At 39.4% G+C, this 15,145-nt stretch overlaps 1 protein-coding gene across 1 annotated transcript in view; it reads right to left on the bottom strand.

The window, feature by feature from the left end:
* The window catches only part of ush2a (Usher syndrome 2A (autosomal recessive, mild)), a gene marked incomplete at its 5' end in the record, with an annotated part of 251,879 nt that extends 237,153 nt beyond the window's left edge, over window positions 1-14,726 (bottom strand). The window contains 2 exons of the mRNA XM_079833659.1: window positions 12,619-12,784; window positions 14,194-14,726. Coding sequence (XP_079689785.1) covers window positions 12,619-12,784; window positions 14,194-14,726 — 699 coding nt within the window. The remainder of the gene's footprint in view (window positions 1-12,618; window positions 12,785-14,193) is intronic.
* Between the last annotated feature and the right edge of the window lie 419 nt (window positions 14,727-15,145).

Raw genomic sequence — 15,145 nt, forward strand, 5'->3', positions numbered from 1 at the left:
CCGCTCCTTTTAATGCAGCTGCATTTAGCGCCTATATATGGTACAATAAGCTCTGGTTTACGGTTACATTATACAAATGTATAAGTATAGTTATACAGTTCTTAACTGTGTATGTATATTTACCATCCTTATTTGTTCTCTCACAGAAACCACATTTATGTACATATCCACGCAAACCTGTTTATGCCTTGCAATTGGATGACTGAATAAACATTACTATCATCAAAGTTCACTCTGGATTAGCTGCAGTTCTTTCTAGCCGAATAATTAGGCCAGTTGAGTTCCAACCATCCCACTGCGCACAGAATATCCCACAGGCACCATGTCGAATGTGGACGAGGTCGAACTGGAAGCCATGTTAATCTTGGACTAAATCGGCCACCGTAGGAGTTGAAACGAAATCGGAATTGAGAGGAACAGAAACTAAAGTTCACTGGATGGTCATATACCTTTTCACCACTAGATGGGGGAAAATATCACACAGTGTAGCTTTAAAGAGCACCTATCATGGCATTTAAAATGTTCCAAATATTGTTTTAGAAGTCCCCAACAACAGTTTTGCATGCATGCAATGACAAAAAAGACTTTAGTTTTCTTATAATATGCATTTATTTTTACCTGTTTTGACAGCGATTCTCAAATAATTCCTTTAGTGATTCACTTTTCAAAACCCCGCCTTTACGTGACGCTAATCTGCGGTGATTGGTCCGATGACCCAGTCAGTTGTGATTGGTATAGTCTGTGCAGATATTTTCGGAAACGGAACGCCCATCAAAGTCTTATAGTGACAGTAATTTGTTAATATGTGTCAGGAGTTATGAATATGAAAACCGCGTCGGAACCGTTTGATTGTAATATGAGCCTCAGCTGATCTCATTCATAAAAAACTCCTCTATTCTCCTCACGAAGACTCGCGACAAATAAACATCCCTCAGGGCTTTTAGTTCAAAAGTGTGCAGATGAGGAGACATATTGATAGATTCTCATATGTCTGTGTCAAATTTCTAAACAGAGGAGTATTTTTTATTCAATACTTCCTCAAAATGCGCAGATGTAGCCTAATCACGAGCGATGGAGTCTCTTTTGTGTTGTTTTCAATTCATCCTGGCAGCCGGAGGGCGCTCTGTGCACATGTAGTCCACATATGGTACAGATAGACGAAGAAGATACCATGTGCCATAAAAGAAGTCCATAATAAAAGCTTCCTGAGATCGCGAGACATGCAAATAGAGACATTTGACGATTAAATAAACACACAATCGCGACAATGTATGGTTTGTCTTCAAGCCACTTAGTCTTCAAATGCTCATCCTTGGGCAGATGAAAAAAGTTTGCTTTTGAGTCGCACTTCAGAACACAGCGTCTCGTCGCCATGATGTTTTCTAGTTTTCACTGGCGTCTTGGAGCGCAATAAGTGGCCGTATCGTATTCAAATAACTTGACAAGTTGACGTCATCTAGTCAGAGAAAGAGCTTCCGTCTTCTAACGATTCTTAAAAATGACTCAGAGTCGACTCTTACTTTTGAAAGAAAATAACTATATATACGGTGCACTGTCATATTTCAAAACTTTGCAGGATGTTTTTGTTCACTTAGATCTATGTTACACACTACATGAAAGGTAAATTTCAAAATTCCATGATAGGTGCTCTTTAAAACTAACTGGGTGCTTTTTAGATCAGTGATTTCATAATTCACACCAAAAACAATGTTGTAATCTTTGGGCTTGGACCATAAAGCAGGGGCAGATATAAGCTTAACCTGAAGCCAAGTCGTCTGCAGCAGCGTGAGTGACAAACCATTCCATGATAAAGCCCTTTCCATTTCGGCACTGGAGGAGCTGTCAGGGCCCCTAGAAATATTCCACTCTGGATGAGGGTATCAGCGCGAGCAATCCTCCTCTTTTAACGCTGATACCTTCCGGAGCCCTGCCCTTCTATCTAAACGCACACTCGCCACCTCATACACACTCACACATACATAACCGCAAACATGTGAGATGTTTTATTTATGGCTTATAGCTAGGCCTCCCTGTGATTCTTATCATTTAAATGAAGCAAAAAGGTTGTCATATTTGTAATTTGTTACATTATCACATGTTTCATAATGCACTGAGGGGCCAGTGTGGTGATGTGAAATATAACTAGCACAGACAGGAAGTTTGCAGCATCGCTATTGACACCGGGGCCTCTCTTCACTCTGTCCACCATTACGGTGTGAAGAAAACTGATGAAAAGCCAATTTCAGCTTTATCACATTAACGCAGCCATGAGAGAGAAACATTTGTTCTACTCAAGTACACTAAAGATACAATTACCAATCTCACATATACATGTTTTATATCAGCCTTCTTTCTCCAGCTGTGAGGATGGCAACAATATATTAAGACTAGCATGACAGTTTATTTAAGAAAAGAAAATTGTCTCCGTGGCGCTGGAGAAGTCAGAAATATATAAGGCAATGTGTCAGTGCTTTTAATAAAGGTAATAACTCTTTAGAGGCTCTGCTTTACACAGAAAGCATATCTTGAGATTGTTTTTTCCCCCCACTGTTTGTTCACTGTGTCTGAAAGGAACAGGGTTTATTTTAACTAACTACTAGGTTTCCAATACAATGTTTTATTACTATAGTTTCTACAGTTACGGTTATGTGTCAGTAAAAACATCTTCACATCAAATTTATGCTGAGGACCCAGCAAGCTGAAAATAGCAGTAGATAAGTGTCTGGATATTGTACCTTTCATATTTTAGTTTGCTTAATGATTAGTAGCATAAAGTACTAGTCTGATTCTAACAATAAATAAATATTCACAAAATGCTCAGAACAGAGTGCACAATGGATACGACAGCAACTTTGACATTTTAAACTAGGAAATGAGTAAATATTCATAAACCCGCTGTCTGTAAACATATGGCATAATTGTTTTACTGGAAGCTGTTTGTTTTTACAGCATCATTAATGGTCTTCCTGCTGGGGAAATTACTGATGCAAGAATACCTAGATTTGTGGTGAGTAACAATCTTTTTATATCAAGATAATGATTTCAAGTAGACTGTTTCTTGAAAACATGACATTTACAAGTAATTTACAAGTGCAAATGTTCCTAATTGATCCGCTTGTCATTAAGGATATTAATCAAACATGCTCTCTCACTAGTGAGCGAGGAGGGTGAATTCAATGCAGCTTCAATGCAACAATGGAAAGAGCAATGTCTGCTGTAATAGCGATTTTCCAAAAGTGATTTTCCTGTCATCTCCCGTCTGACTCTGAAAGTACTAGAAACATTATGCAAATCTATGGCTATACTGTTACTGCACAAAATGCTCTCCGAGAAGCCATAATAAAAGGTAAGGTTTAAGACAATCCACCAGCAGAGCAATAAATACACCGCCTGTGCCTTTGCTTATTTATGTAGTTGTGTTTGCTAAGGCAAGCATCACTTTACTATTGCTTATTCTGATTACTTGAACTCATTTGACTCACGTTAAGGCAGTTCAAATGTTGATACAACCTTTATGGAATTGAAAATCAGACCAAGTAAGTGATCACATACATCATTCACTTGCAAGATTACCAGTCCTGAACAACCATCAAAGTAAAATAACCAAGCCCACATTTCATGTAGCCACTCATTATTTATTACCTCCAAAGATGAAATATATAATTGAGCCAATGTCGTGCACATGTGACGTTTTCTGTTTGATGAATTGCCGTTTATTTAGAAATGCCGGAAATGTTTAACATACCGGCGCATTTTAGCGCCTGACTTATTGCCGTCTGGCCTTATTTATGTAGTGCGCTGAGTGCTGGTGTGTTCATATGACTTTGCTGTACACTTTACAGATTGTGGATGCAGGGGCAGCGTGCCACGAGCCACCCATCCATCTCCTGACAGGCTTCAGATCCAGGACTGTACACTTCATTTTTTCCTCTACCCATCCCTCTCGCGCCTTTCACTAGCAATAAACACATGCTAACTAGGCAGAAGGGCAGTGGCAGCTAAACAGAGGAGACGTAATCAGCTCCGCCACATCTGCAAAGAGCCGCAACCCCGCAGCTATGACAGATTACAGGACTCCGTTGCGGCCACACAATGCATTTGATCTGTCTGATCAACACGGACGATTTCCGGGATGGCTCTCGCCCCGTGGCCGTACGCCCGTCTCTCATTGTTACTCACGCCTGGTCTGAGAGACATAATATACAATGAAATTCCTCATATCGACTTATGGCCATTACCAGTTTCGCAGAGAGCTCTGCCACTCAGCATTGCCCTTTTTGATTTATATCCAGCCGCCACTGATCTTCTCTGACTTTAATCTGAATAAAGACTTCTAAGAAAACTTGCCAAGGAAAGCCTATCTCTGGGTGAACGTTTAATTCCGTCTGACATTGATGCGCTGAAACACATATAAACGCCTCGACGGACCAGATTAAACAATGCTCTGTGCTTCATTGTTGGCGGTTCTCAAAAGGACAGAGTATTTTCCTTTCGATACGACACGTGATTTAAAACCAGTATATTCATAAGCCCTGCGAGAAGAGCCGCCCATGTCCTGTAGAAGTCAACTCCAGGAGCTTAAAGCAGCAAAGACTCTAATTTCCTGTCAACACTTTGGGGTGATTTATTCACCACTCATGGCCTCCGGTGCCCGTAGACAGTGAGCTGGGGAAAGGTGGAAGCTCTCCTTGCCTCCATCCACCTTGTTTCACCTTCACTTGCGCTGCCAATCAGTCTCCATCACTCTGGGTGGCATGAGAAGCTCTGAAAGGTCAGCTGACCCACTGCCAGCTCCCCTGCCAGAGCCAGAGGGCAGCCTGATAGCAGTGCTGATGTCTCCTCTGCTTCAGATTGACTCCTGTGCTTCAGCAAAGTTTATTCACAGCGCACCTTTATCTATAAAGATAAACATCATCACATTCTCAATATTTGAATTTACAATTCAAAATGTATATTTTCAGTTTTTTGTTCTAGATTTTTAGTGTTTTATAGTGAAAAGCAATGAAAAAATCACAGCTTACAACAACAGGAAGTGAGGGCTTTGAGTCTATTTGTGTTAAAGACTGTATTACTAAACATATACTGTGAAAGCGAACTGCCTACAGGCCTTTATTATACTGCATGATCTTTTTTTCCCTCACACAGATAGTTTGACTCGAGGCAGCCAGCTACCCTTTGCCAACCCCACCACCTCACCCCGGTTTTAGTGGTCCTCTGGCTCAAGGGGCCCTGGGCCATGGGCTGGCTGGCCTACTTATCTTTGGGTGGGGTGAAGTTCACACAGGGTGATGAGGCATGTGCACATTCGGGTTAAGAGCTTGAGACTCGGCAGCTCTTGGCCAAAACAAATGTCCCCGGAGAACGAGTGTCTGCCACAGTGCAAGCCTCTGCGATCGAAATGGCACGGCCAAGGCCTAGACCCTTGTGGAAGCTCTAATTGTGCGTGAAAATGTTCATTAACTTGTGGAATTCTCACGAACTTCGAACAGCCAAAGACAACATATAAACAGCCACAAGAGCGCAGTTTCAGAACACTTCCCCCAGGAGCTGAAGAACATACTGTTATTTTGATACTCAGATTTTGAGCCAAGTGAATGTAAGGCAATTTCCCCCAAAAATTATTTGTATGTTTGAAAATAAAGTAAGGATGTGGTCAAATTCACAAAATTTTGCAGGCAAAAAAGGACCATTGTCTACTTTCAATAGCATAAAGATGTATAAAGTACATCACTTTCTAACCAAGCAGCTTTCTGTAGGTGAACAGGGGGAGTTTGCGTGAACAACTCGCAAAATTTGTGTGGGGAAATATTTTGCCCTCAATTTTCTAGGTAAGTCTGTGTTTAAGAAAAAAAAAGCTCAAGAAAAAAGTTAACAGAAGGAAAACATATAAAGCCAGAACATATTTTGAAGGCTTGAAACATATCTTAAATAAAGATAATTGTTTTACCAAGTTCAGGATTAAGCTTGACTTGTAATAAAACCGAGTTTTTTTCATAACTATTAACAGAGGCATAACTCAGTTCTGTTTGACACAGGCAAGGTCCAGTCTCTACTTGGCATCACAGCAGCTTTTAAATTGTAACCAAACAAGATCTGAAAGTGAGAGCAGACAAAACAATGAAAATGAACCCAGAAATGAACAAGACGTAGATGTGATAATGTCCACTTCACTAGCAAAGATCTGCATCAAAAGAGCCCCAACCTTCATATGCAAGAACAAGGAAGTTTTAAATATTTATAAGAGCGAGTTGTGCCTTTTTAAATTGTAACCAAACACGAGATCTGAAAGTGAGAGCAGACAAAACAATGTCTGCAACACGGATACCCTGAAATGAACAAGATGTAGATGTGATAATGTCCACTTCACTAGCAAAGAACTGCATCACAAGAGTCCCAACCTTCATATGCAAGAACAAGGAAGTTTTAAACATTTATAAGAGCGAGTTTTGTCATGACAGGCACCTGACATGCATTGATATGATAATTCCGATTTACATTGAGGAACTGCTGTAATCACTGCTCCTCCTTGGCATTTACATTTTCAACTTTCCCTCTTCGACGACTCTTTTCATGTGTCGAGACCTGCCGAGGCTCGTCAGCTACGCTGTGATTCGTTCACGGTTTTGAACTGACGTGCAAAGAGAGACAAAAAGAACACTGTTGTACTTTTCCTCCCTGCCGAGTCTTATGCCACTTGATACTTGCTTGATCTCAATTACGGCCCACATCTTCAGAGAGACAAATTACTCCCAATAAGCAGCGCCACAAACAACTGACAGGAGCCCACTGTCGCTCCTCATCCTCATCTGAGCAGGCAGCATAAAAGGCATATCACTCTTCTCTAGCTTCTCCTCCGCTGTTGCTCTCGCTCTCCTCTTAAAGTAATGACTACGGACAAGCACCTACAGATCAACTCTTCTTTTCTTTTTCCCTGAAGCCTTTCTAAATGCTGTAATGTTGTATTCCGTTTGAGTGTTTCTTTTTTCCTCCGCTCTCTTTATCTTGGAGTTTCTTTTGACTATAGAGGTTTCCTCCACAGACGGCAGAAAGACAGCTACCTGTCAGTACGCTGAATTATTTTGCGGCCTGCTTTTTACAAAACCATACTGGCAGACAGTAGCAGAGTAAAAGACAACAAATAATCCCAAACTGACCCTGAAGGAATGTGAAAGTAATGTGATAGTGATTACGCTAAAAACCAAGGCTTACCTGTATATTATAGTCTTATATTTCAGAAGAAAAAGTAAGGGGTAACAATGCATGTCCTACAAACAACCTGATGATAAAACTAATGATAACGGCATAGATGGTTTTGAATGTCAACCACTCCATTCATTTCTTGATTCTTGATTTTGCTTTGTTAAATCTATAAAACAGAAACTAACTTAAGTGTCAATAAAATAAAATGTAAATGATCACATTGTGGTAGATTTAATTAATATAAAATCAAATGAAAAGTTACAATTATTATGATTTTTTGTAGCACCATTTTACACAGAATTCACTTTCTTTTTAAATCCAATAGGCTACAATATGAGTTGAAAGTAGTGTTGCTTTCGTCAACGAAAAGTGTGACTAAAAAAACGCAGCATTATGTTTACCTCAGAAGCATTCACTTATTTCCGCTCATTGCCATGTGGAATAAAATGACATCCTTTATTTTGAGATAAAATACAAGACAGAAAACCATTTTAACTATAATGTGGGTATAAACAGATTTAAATAATTCATTAATATTAAAAAAAAAATTTCCTATTATTAAATTAAATATGCATTTATTCTTATTACAACATTTGGAAAAACTTTCATTACATTGAAGTGTTAAATAAAACGGGTGTTGTGGAAAAAGATGGGGAGAAATGTGACCACAAAATCACAGGAAAAAACACCACGAACCTTAAGAGACATCTCAATGTTTTTATTTATTTTACAACCCCAAATCAGAAAAAGTTGGGACAGTATGGAAAACGCAAAAAAAATAAAAGTGCTTTCTAAATTTACTTTGACTTGTATTTCATTGCAGACAATATGAACACAAAATATTTCATGTTTTGTCCGGTCAACTTCATGTCATTTGTAAATATGCATCCTTTCCTGTCATTCAGACCTGCAACACATTTCAAAAAAAGTTGGGACAGGAGCAATTTAGGGCTAATAATGAGGTAAAATGGTTAAATAAGGATGTGATTTGAAACAGGTGATGTCAACAGGTGATTGTAATTATGATTTGGTACAAAAGCAGCATCCAAGAAAGGTCTAATCCTTTAGGAGCAAAGATGGGCAGAGGATCGCCAGTTTGCCAACAAATACGTGAGAAAATTATTGAAATGTTTAAAAGCAATGTTCCTCAAAGAAAGATAGGAAGAGATTTGGATATTTCACATTCAACAGTGCATAACATAATTAAAAGATTCAAGGAATCTGGAGGAATTTCTGTGCGTAAAGGACAAGGGCGCAAGCCTAAGCTGAACAACCGTGATCTCCGATCCCTCAGGCAGCACTGCATCAAGAATCGTCATTCATCTATAAGCGATATCACCACATGGGCTCAGGACTACTTTGGCAAACCTTTGTCAAGTACCACAATACGTAGTTACATCCACAAATGCCAGTTAAAACTGTACTGTGCCAAAAGGAAGCCCTATGTTAACAGTGTCCAGAAGCGCCGTCGACTTCTCTGGGCTCGGAGGCATCTGGGATGGACCATCACACAGTGGAAACGTGTACTGTGGTCAGATGAATCAGTATTTCAGGTATTTTTTGGGAGGAACGGACGCTGTGTGCTCCGGACCAAAGAAGAAAAGGATCATCCAGACTGTTACCAGCAACAAGTCCAAAAGCCAGGGTCTGTCATGGTATGGGGTTGTGTCAGTGCCCTTGGCAAAGCTAACTTGCACTTCTGTGAAGGCACCATTAATGCTGAAAAGTACATAGAGATTTTGGAGCATAATATGCTGCCTTCAAGAAGACATCTTTTCCAGGGACGTCCATGCATATTTCAACAAGACAATGCAAAACCACATTCTGCACACATTACAAAGTCCTGGCTGCGGAGGAAGAGGGTACGGGTACTTGACTGGCCTGCCTGCAGTCCCGACCTGTCTCCAATAGAGAATGTGTGGTGCATTTTGAAGCGCAAAATGCGACAACGAAGACCCCGTACTGTTGCCCACCTTAAGACTTGTTTGCAGGAAGAATGGGACAAAAATTACACCTGAAACACTTCATCACTTGGTGTCTTCAGTCCCTAAATGTATTTTAAGTGTTGTGAAAAGGAATGGCAACATTACAAAGTGGTAAATGCTTTACTGTCCCAACTTTTTTTGAATTGTGTTGCAGGTCTGAAGGACAGGAAAGGATGCATATTTACAAATGACATGAAGTTGACCAGACAAAACATGAAATATTTTGTGTTCATATTGTCTGCAATGAAATATAAGTCACAGTAAATGTAGAAATCACTTCTTTTTTTCTTTTTTTTTGCGATTTCCATACTGTCCCAACTTTTTCTGATTTGGGGTTGTATTTAAATGTATGTGTGTGTACTTCTGACATGTTTGGTTGGTAAAATAAATATGTAAATTCAAATCAGAGTGTCTTCCGTGTCTGGAATGGATGTATTCTTGAGTCTATACGGTAACAATAATATAATAAGATGACCTTGTTTGAAATGGGTTTGGCTAAAAGAAGATTTTGGTTTTATACTACTAGATACTAGACTGACTGGGTTAAATAGAATTGCATTACTAAAAAGAGACTAAAATACAATTTTCATTGACTAAAACTAGACTAAAATGTAATCAGTTTTCGTCGACTAAAACTAGACGAAAATAGTCATGGATTATTTTGACTAAAATAAGACTAAAATGCTCAGACCTTTAGTCGACTAAAACTTGACTAGACTAAAAAGAGTATGAACATGACTAAAACTAATAAAAACTAATATGACAGCTTGACACAAAGACTAGACTAAAACTAAAAATTAAAACAGGCCGCCAAAAACAACACTAGTTGAAAGAAACACATTTTAGGTTGATTTTCACTATTAAAGTACATTCAAGTAAAAAAGGTTTGCAAACACTGGACTAGTTGGTCAATAAGGCTGGGTTAAAAGTATTGATTTCTTGATTTTTAATCGATTATCATTTTGATGAAGCAATATTGATCCTAAAATCAATATTTTAGTCCATGTTGTTTACAGTTGATGAACGAATAAAACTATCGCAGTAAACTTTGTGCTTTGTAACTTTTGATATGAAACAAAGTCTGACGTTTTAAATTCTGTCAATTTTATTACAAAATACAAACAATAAGTACCATTTTGACTGTAGTCACTGTAGCGCAGTTCAATCAAAGCAGCAGTGCGGCATGCATGTGAATGGATCCTCTCTTCTGCTTTACTACTAGTTACAGCATGAAATAAACTTGAATGAACATCAGAAGGTATGTTGTAAGATACAGTACAACTTCCCGAAATCCATAGCATGTCTAATGTAATCGTTCAATCAGTGTTTCAACCCCGGAAAGATATTAATGGAACAGTCTCATAATGTTATATTTACCTAGAAAAACCCTACTCGCTAGTTAGCAAGAAAAAAATGAACTCCAGGGAGGATTATTTTGCTAAATGTATGCACTATATTGCATATTCATTGTATTTTACTCAACCTGTTCTTCAATATTTAATGTCTGAATAAATCGGTCATGTTTTTATGACAGCCACCATTTAAAAGTAAAAAAGAAGTAAAAACTTTTTTTTTTTTTATATAATTTAAAAGTTACTATAATATTATTATAAAATTAAAACATTCCTTATGCATACCTAATGTATAATTTAAATGTAGCATATACAAATCAGTTAATTTTAACCTTTAATATTAATGTACCAACAGGGTTCCCTGTATAGTTTACAGCATTACGTGAGAGATTTATTTCCTTGAGAAAATTTGCCATACTGTACCTGATACATAATCAAATTAATTGATATTCAATCGAAATTAATCAAAATTAGAATTGAATCGAATCACACAATATAACCTTTCAATAGGATAAGTGACATACATTCAACATAAATAGGCTAAACTACTTTTTACAATCATAGTAAAAACAAAAAGCTCTCTGGCATGTTTCTTCTGCAGCCGTTTTTTGCCTACATAATTATGCATAATTTGCATATCTCCATTTTTTGTGAGGACTACAATATTTCAATACAAATAAAGAGTTTTGCACAGTCAAAAGGTCAATCTATTACTTTTAAAAAGATGTGTAAAGGGCAGATGCATAATGCATATCTTTGTTGAATAGTTACATACAACCAATTTTTTATGTTTACTTTTGTAATGCATTTCATAATCATATTTGAGGGTTCGTTCTGTACCTGGTGAACACCGTGTACTTAGACTGCCTCAGTAATAGCCCTCTGCAAGTAGACCACCATGAAGAGTTAAGGCTGAAAATAGGCTAATTTTGTCCCTGAAATACAGTGGCCGGCCTGCAGTTTAAATTCCTAATGGGCACAGAGAATATATCTTATATAGTCCAAGTCAAGGCTGTCGCAGGAAGGGAACATATTACCTCTGAATTTGTGGGAAGGATCTCATTATCATAATAATGTTTTCTGTCCCAGAAGTCAACCTGCTATTCATAATCTGAACGATTGCAATTTAAAGCCATAATAATCACTACTATTGTAAGGTAATACTCTCCACAGACAGAGCACTCTGTTTCCTGATGATGGCCAAGTTTATCCTCTGCTCTTTCTCCTCTCATTTCTGATTCGGAGATACAGGCAGCCATTCGCAAAGCTGAACAATGCCAGAGAGCCAGTCCTGATGGGGCTGACTGGTACTTTGTCTGTGCAAAGTGCTCAGAAAGATGAGAATGAAACATGACCCAGCAATTCCACAGTTTTTGTGCTCTTCAAATTTGCATTGCTGCTGGATGCGGATCATTCTTTGAAAACAAAGCAGAGGCAAAAAGCAGCTGAGTATTTCTGACAGGAATGAAGCAGGAGCGACTGGGCCTGGTGTGTGTGTTGATATGTATTCAGAGCGGGGTGTGTGAGGGGCTGACCTGCTCTCTTCCCCCTTCCTGCCCTCACAGCTGCAGGAAAGCAGATGTTTACCACTGTAATTAACGCCTTCTATTCATGCATCTTGTCCAAAGTGGAAATCTGTTGTGACATGGGTTCAGCGAGAACCTGCTGCGGGTTCTCTTGACACAATATTAATATCAATATTTTCCAGCGGCTAATTACCTCAGATATGAATGGAGCGTGATTTAGTATTGCTAAAGCAACACTAGGCCTACACGACACTTGACCAAGCTTGTTATATTATTTCTTCTGCAGAGCTAGAAGAAACTATTAATACCACTGTCAGCTCAGCTAGCAACATATATTTAAGTACAAAATATATAAGTACAATACATTAAAATAATCTTGATCACATCAAGCGCCTTTATGCCAGAGAAATTACAAGGCGGCAATATCTAACATCATAACATCACAGCTATCTAAAAGCAATCCAAACAAATCCTGATGGATAAAATCAAGTCATGCTCAATTTTTCTATATAAATAACCACAGAAATAATAAAAGAATAGAAACATGCTGCCTACCTGTAGAGCCAAGTGTGTCCAGTGGCCAATGCTAATGTGACCTGCAGTCTTCATGCTTATGGAGAAGTTTTGTTTGCTCTGAATGCCGTAGTGGATCTGAATGTCTTCCTCAGAGACCGTCACCAGCAGCACCAGTCTGCCCACAGTGCTCTTTTCGATTAAAGTCCTGCACATTAGGAAAATAAACATTAATGATTGGATGAGAGCAATTTAGGTACTCAAAACAAGTATAAACAGGCCTAAATTTACATGAAATATCAACATTTTGAGTTGCATAATGCATCTTCATATGAAGCGCCTCATATAATGTCATACAGAACAGTGAAAGACATTAGTAAACAATCAATACACCTTTAAAAGATCGGCTATGAAAATCCAACAACCCTCTTTTACTGGGAAATTCCTTGCCATCTGAAATGAACATCACTCTGACATTTATGCATGGTGTATCAATATTTTCCATTTGCCTTTTCTTGTTACTCAAAAACACCCTCATACACTGTCATATGAAACAGCATTACAGACGTTTTACAGGAAACGGCAGCATTTACGAACACAGGCCACCGCATCCAATAAATCATAAAGCATTTGTACTCAGGTTGCGGCTGGCCCCGGAGTCAGAAACATCTCACCTACAGCCAAGCTTTGCTGCCTGCTCCACTTGCAATTAGGCCAGGCTTCTCAAGGGAAGGCAACGTTTTAGTATTCAATATGTCTAGTAAGGCAAGTGTTCCAAAAAACTACGTCTGAGCAGTGTATATTTTTATGTCATATTACCAAGGGGATCTTAGGCAGGTATTAAACACAGGCAAATTAATTCACCATAAGAACAGAATAAACACGCACGCCTGTTGACTCTGCCTCGCGCCACTTCAAGGAGAGAACGCGTCGGATGAACCGCCTTGACCGCGCGGACTCGCTTATTTATTTTTCAACACTACATGCTGGTGGCTTTCTCTCTCTTTTCATGCTCTGCACTTGATATAAAATGCTGAAACAGTTGTTCTTCTTCTATAGCCTCTCTGACTCCATCCTTTCATCCCATCACCCACTTTCAACTATATCATTTTCTGTGCTGTGGAAAAACAAAGTGGCCTTTGAGTTGATGCTTTTTCGCCAGAGCTCAGGAAACACTGTGGCAATTTCATTTCATTGATCTAAAACTGGCCACAGCTGGTCTTGCCGGAGCAGAGCAAACAGGGCTCAGAGCTTTTTCAACTTGGCAGGACTCCTCGCTGAATGTATTCCATGTACCAACACGGTTTCAAAGTGGAGATACAACAGAGGAAATGCCTGAAAATGAGGTGAGGACAACCAACAGCTGAGTGGGGATCAACTACACAGGAAAAGCTATTTTGAATAAAACCAGCTCTGGCAAGGCGAGCGGTCGAGCTAATCCATATCGGGTTCAGATCATACAGCGGTGTTCTAACAAGTCATTCTTTTCCTGGAACGGAACAGGTATTGAAACTGATCTGGTTGATTAAGTAAAATATTCACTCTCTAAGTGACAGAAACACTTGCACTGCCTCTCTGATCTTCTTAAGGGAAAATTCTGGACGTGTGTCTACTTACATTACAGCGTCTTGCTCGAGTTTCAGCCACGCCGTTAGAGTAAATGAGCTTGCTTGGCCGAAGCTTAGAGTTGAGGGGGAACCCGGACAACCTCTCGAGGTGGGAAAGATGAAGCTGGTGGAATCGGCCTCTGCACCTGGACGGTGGTCTCGTGCATCACCTGTCCAGCACGTGCCCACGCTTGTGGCGAAAACGTCAGTGTAGTCTGGCGTAGAGGAACTATATGGACACTCTTGGATACAGAACCTCTGGATACAGGTGAGGAGATCCTCCTGAACCTGGACGGCTTGACAGAAAGTACTCCTTTCAGGAATTCCACATGTGGCCCTCGTCGGCCTGGTGCTGACAGATTTATATGCCCCTATGTTCTCGAGCCTGGGGAAGTTGCCCTGGGGGGCAACCAGGCTGAGGGAGGCATAAAAGCCTAGGGTGTACAGTAATAACATAGCACCTTTGTGCCCAAGGAGCCAATTCGTCGCTGGTGCCGAAGTTTCCTCCTGATGTAGTGATCTTAAATAAGTAATGATGGTCATGCCGGTGGTGACATTTTTACAGTCCAGTGCCTTGGGTAAGGCAGCGCAGCTTAATGGCACAATGTCAAAGAGGAGGCCAAAGCCTTCACATGATAGCTAGGATTTGGGCCTGTCAAAGTCCTGTAGAAAACCAAAGGGAGAAAGGAAGAGTAAAATCATATGTGAAAACATATTTATGAAAAATATTATACCCTGACACCCTCCCTGAGGCTCTTAGGATTCCACTTGATGCAAGAAAAGCTTAACAATTTCTTTTGCTGGTGCATCAGAATTGCACCGGGCATGGCTTTCTACCCTGAATTCAAATGGCATTACAAAGAGGAGAATTATAATAATCTTTCTAAAATGGTGTACAGTAAAGACATAAAATACATGCACAAAAAAAGAGATGAAAAACAAAACAGGTAGGTTTATATTTT

This window comes from Gobio gobio (genome assembly GCF_949357685.1).
Source record: "Gobio gobio genome assembly, chromosome: 13".
Taxonomy (NCBI): domain Eukaryota; kingdom Metazoa; phylum Chordata; class Actinopteri; order Cypriniformes; family Gobionidae; genus Gobio; species Gobio gobio.